This window comes from Cryptomeria japonica, chromosome 7 (assembly GCF_030272615.1).
Source record: "Cryptomeria japonica chromosome 7, Sugi_1.0, whole genome shotgun sequence".
In the NCBI taxonomy this organism is placed as follows: Eukaryota; Viridiplantae; Streptophyta; class Pinopsida; order Cupressales; family Cupressaceae; genus Cryptomeria; species Cryptomeria japonica.
In genome coordinates, this window is record NC_081411.1 from 300,731,082 (window position 1) to 300,735,344 (window position 4,263).

At 37.3% G+C, this 4,263-nt stretch overlaps 1 protein-coding gene across 1 annotated transcript; it reads left to right on the forward strand.

Annotated features, from left to right (window-relative positions):
* Positions 1 to 928: 928 nt before the first annotated feature.
* On the forward strand, positions 929 to 3,749 carry LOC131037247 (G-type lectin S-receptor-like serine/threonine-protein kinase SD2-5). Its single transcript, XM_057969322.2, has one exon. The coding sequence runs from the start codon at positions 1,153 to 1,155 to the stop codon at positions 3,433 to 3,435; it is 2,283 nt and encodes a 760-aa protein (XP_057825305.1). The 5' UTR covers positions 929 to 1,152; the 3' UTR covers positions 3,436 to 3,749.
* Positions 3,750 to 4,263: the final 514 nt, after the last annotated feature.

The following is a 4,263-nucleotide window of genomic DNA, read 5'->3' on the forward strand; positions in this document are numbered from 1 at the left end:
GGGACTAGAGCAAATCTAAAAGGGGATTTGATTTCAAAATGCATAAAATGTATTTTTAAGATGTGAAAGAGGATGGAATTGATTATTTTCCATATTTATTTTTGAGTTAAGGGTATGCCCCAAAAGAATGATAGGCAATTTATTTCTAAGTTTTAATTCATCTTTACTTTTACTTCTCAAACCTTAAATTGGTTCCCTTCTCCTTTTCAAATGCTTAACCATTTTCTAATGCACTTTAAAATAATAAATAATTTCGTAGAATAAATTAATTAATTAATGGAATTTTTCATATTGAATAGATATTTATTCTATGTATTTAAAATAATAATTATAAATTTATTCCATCTAAAGGACAATCATTAAAAAATTAAATGATGGAATAATTTATTTTATTTTTATTTAATATTATTAAATTTATTTTTTTAAATCAATATTTAAATAAGCAAAATAATATGAAATAAAATTAATTTTGATAAATTCACAAAATTATTATAATTATATACTTAAATTTTATATACATAAATATATATTTAAATTTTATATATTTAAATCACGTGTCGCTCACCATGTGCTGTCTTGGGCCCTTACACGGCCTTAATTCTGCATGGAATACAAATAAAAATCAGACATGCGCTTGACCTCAGTGCAGCGAAATGAATGCTTTTTAACTTGATAAGGAACCATGTACCTTTCCTGATGGTAGTCGAAGACTTTGTAAAGCTATATTTTTCGGGTGTCGTTTTGCTTTGTAATCAGAGACTTTGACTTCAATATCTCCGATTTTTTGAACTTAGTGTTATTTTGCTTTGTAATCAGACTTTGCCTTCCCTAGAGCATTGCCATCAAAGCTCTGTAATTTCAGATTGTCTTCATTAGAGCATGTTATTTTTCTGTGACTCGAACATAACTGCTGTTTGAAAAATGATAACGGACAGTTTTTCTTCCTCACATTTTTAACTTTCACTACTTCTGCCACTCTTCCTTGTATCGTGCTCACTAATTCCAGAGAGCTTTGCTATTACTACTGCAACTGCCTATGGAGGCAGAACGTGGAAAAACAATATCCAGTCTCTAGATTTCCTGGCACCGTCAGTTCACAAAGATGCACTCGTCAGAGCGATCCTTCTGAGCAGCAATATCTCATATAACGATATGAATCTGCAGTTTGGATGTGGATTCTTCTGCTATGGCAGTCCTTGTGACACAGGGTACCTATTTGCAACTTTCTTTGTTGTACACGACACTGATGATAGACCGTTTGACATGCAAATGGTGTGGAGTTCAAACAGAGACCAGATGGTGCAAGAAAACGCAACCCTAACGCTCACCTTCACAGGAGAACTTGTGTTAAGGAATTTAGATGGCACTCTCGTTTGGTCTACAAATACATCCACCCCAGCTTTTCAAAGGATGTCCATAGAAGAATCTGGGAACCTTGTTCTCTACAACTCCTCTGGTAGAGTCATCTGGCAGTCTTTTGATTATCCAACTGATACCCTGCTGCGAGGGCAGAAGTTAAAGGTGGGACAGAAGCTTACTGCAAACATTTCTCCTAAGAATACAAGCCAAGGTCGTTTCTATTTAACCTTGCTTCATGATGGCTTTGCTATGTTTACTGCCTCTGCACCGGCTAAAATATATTTCAGATCTCCCAAGCCACGTACAGGTGTGGAGTTATCTTATGCCCAGTTCGACAACCAGTCTATCAATATTTACTCTGAAGAAGGAGGATCGCCGTCAGTTAATTTACCAGTACCCAAAAGCAGCCTTTACAATAAATTAGATTGGGATGCTCATTTAAGGGTTTGCTCGGTCCAAGAAACAGAAGGAAGATCTTCCCTTGACTATGTTCCACCCTTCCTGAAATCAATCGCTGAGTGCGATTATCCAAGACCATGCGGAGACTATGGTGTTTGCACAAATGGTCAGTGCAGCTGTCAAGGAGATGACGATGCTTTTAAGCCGACTGATGTCTCAGAACCCAAATCCGGATGTATTCCCCGCGTTCCTCTGGTGTGCTCCCAGACTGGTGGAAGCCAAGGTCATCACTTTTTGGAACTGGAGCACGTTTCCTATTTTACTTATGTTTTTGACAATTCTTCAATGCCAGGGTTAGCGTCAAGAGATGAATGTAAAACACTTTGCCTCGAAAACTGCTCTTGCAAAGCTGCTTTTTTCAGGTACCGGACCAATTTTTCTAGTGGTTATTGCTATCTAGAGTTCAATATCTATTCTATGAATACTAACAATCCAGTCGAAACGTACTACAATTCCACTGCTTATATTAAAATCCAGTCAAGGGCCAAGCGCATTAAGTCCTTATTTGTCGTCATCATTTGTGCTTCTGTGGGTGGAACAATAGCTCTGTTTATCTTATTGTGGGCATGGATAAGTAATTCTAGAAAGAGCAGACATAAGATAGAAAAGGATGAAGATGAAGGTGAGGATGATCATGTGGATTGGCCGGCAGGCTTACCGTTGCGGTTCTCATTCGAAGAATTGCAAGATTTTACAAACGGCTTTGGCATTAAGCTGGGTAGCGGTGGATTCGGTTCAGTTTATGAAGGTGTTCTGTCTGACGGCTCAAAGATACCAGTGAAGTGCCTTGACAGAGCAGGACATGGACAAAAAGGATTCCGGGCAGAAGTGGAAACGCTAGGGAAGATTGATCATCTTAATTTGGTAAGACTGAAGGGCTTCTGTGCTCAAAAATCCCATCGAATGCTTGTATACGAGCATCTAGCGAATGGATCTCTCGATAAATGGATATTTTCAAACAAGGGCCATCAATGTTTTCTGGACTGGAAGAGTAGATCCAAAGTAGTTCTTGATATCGCAAGAGGATTGACATATTTGCATGAAGAATGTCAAGAACGTATAATACATTTCGACATCAAGCCTCAGAACATTCTCCTGGATCAAAATTTCAATGCCAAGGTCTCAGATTTTGGTTTGGCAAAGTTGGTTTACAGAGATCAGAGCGAAGTGATAACCATGATGAGAGGGACACCAGGGTATATGGCACCTGAGTTGTTGAATATGCGTATCACTGAGAAGGCAGATATATTTAGCTTTGGCGTTATGGTGATAGAAATTGTAAGTGGAAAACGAAGTAGAGAGCTTTCAGAGGACGGCTTGGTTTCACTGTTACAAGTTAAAGCAGCGGAAGGGAGTTTAATAGATTTGGTCTATCCGGGAATTGAAAATGAGGAAACGGGCATAATGGAGGAGGCAATTAAATTGATAAAAGTGGGAATGTGGTGTGTACAGGACAATTTTAGGAGGCGACCGGCGATGTCCACAGTGGTGAAGGCATTGGAGGGTGTAATAGACACGTTTAATGATGTACCACCCTTGTTAGCAGGGTCAACAGTTGCATCTAATCAGCAGTCTCTCTTCTCATCTGAGCTGTCCGTGTTATCTGGACCCCGATAATTTATTTACTGTATTTTCTTATTTTCCTCTACAGGTTTTTCTTACCAATAATCTTCCACCATCTCTATTTATCTCTATTTTGTTCCAATATGTTTTAACGTTGAATAGGTCTTCATAGTAAGTCTTTAGTCACCCAATTGCTCTCATTAGATAAAATAGGCTTATCTGTAACCGTTTAGAGGGTTACACTCTACCTGTAATCAGGCAATTGCTATCAGCCATGTTTCTTAACAGGGTTCTCCCTCATTATCCTCGTTTTGTGTTATATGGACATCGCATAATTTGTCTGTATTTATTAGTACCCACTTATAAGACGGGAGACTAATCTGTTCATGTAACCCGTTTGGTAAAAGTTTTTTTTCTGATTTAGAAATCTATTAAATAAGAGCCAATCAAACAGTTGACTGTCTGATCCGAATTATGGATTCGGATGACAACATCTGGGTGAGAACTTGCGATATTGTAAATTTTGTTACATGAATAGGAGAGTTTAGAATTGAAGCAAGCCAAAAAGTATTGTATTCAATTCGAAAATCCAACATATAGTAGTCCAAGGGATTCCAAGGGTCACCAACAACTCCTTGAGAATCAAAAAACCAACAGTCATATCTATCAAGTTTATTTACATAATAAAATCTAAAACTATGTAATTTTTCAAAAAACTATATAAAATTTGTCCTAACTTTAACTAGGCATAACCTTATGCACAAGAGTTGAAATTATGAGCCATTTAACTCGTTGGAAAGGTCTCCAAGAGTTGAAGGCCTTCAAAAATGCCATTTACTAATGTCTAGAAAAACTAAAAAAAATATGAAAATATTTTTTCAA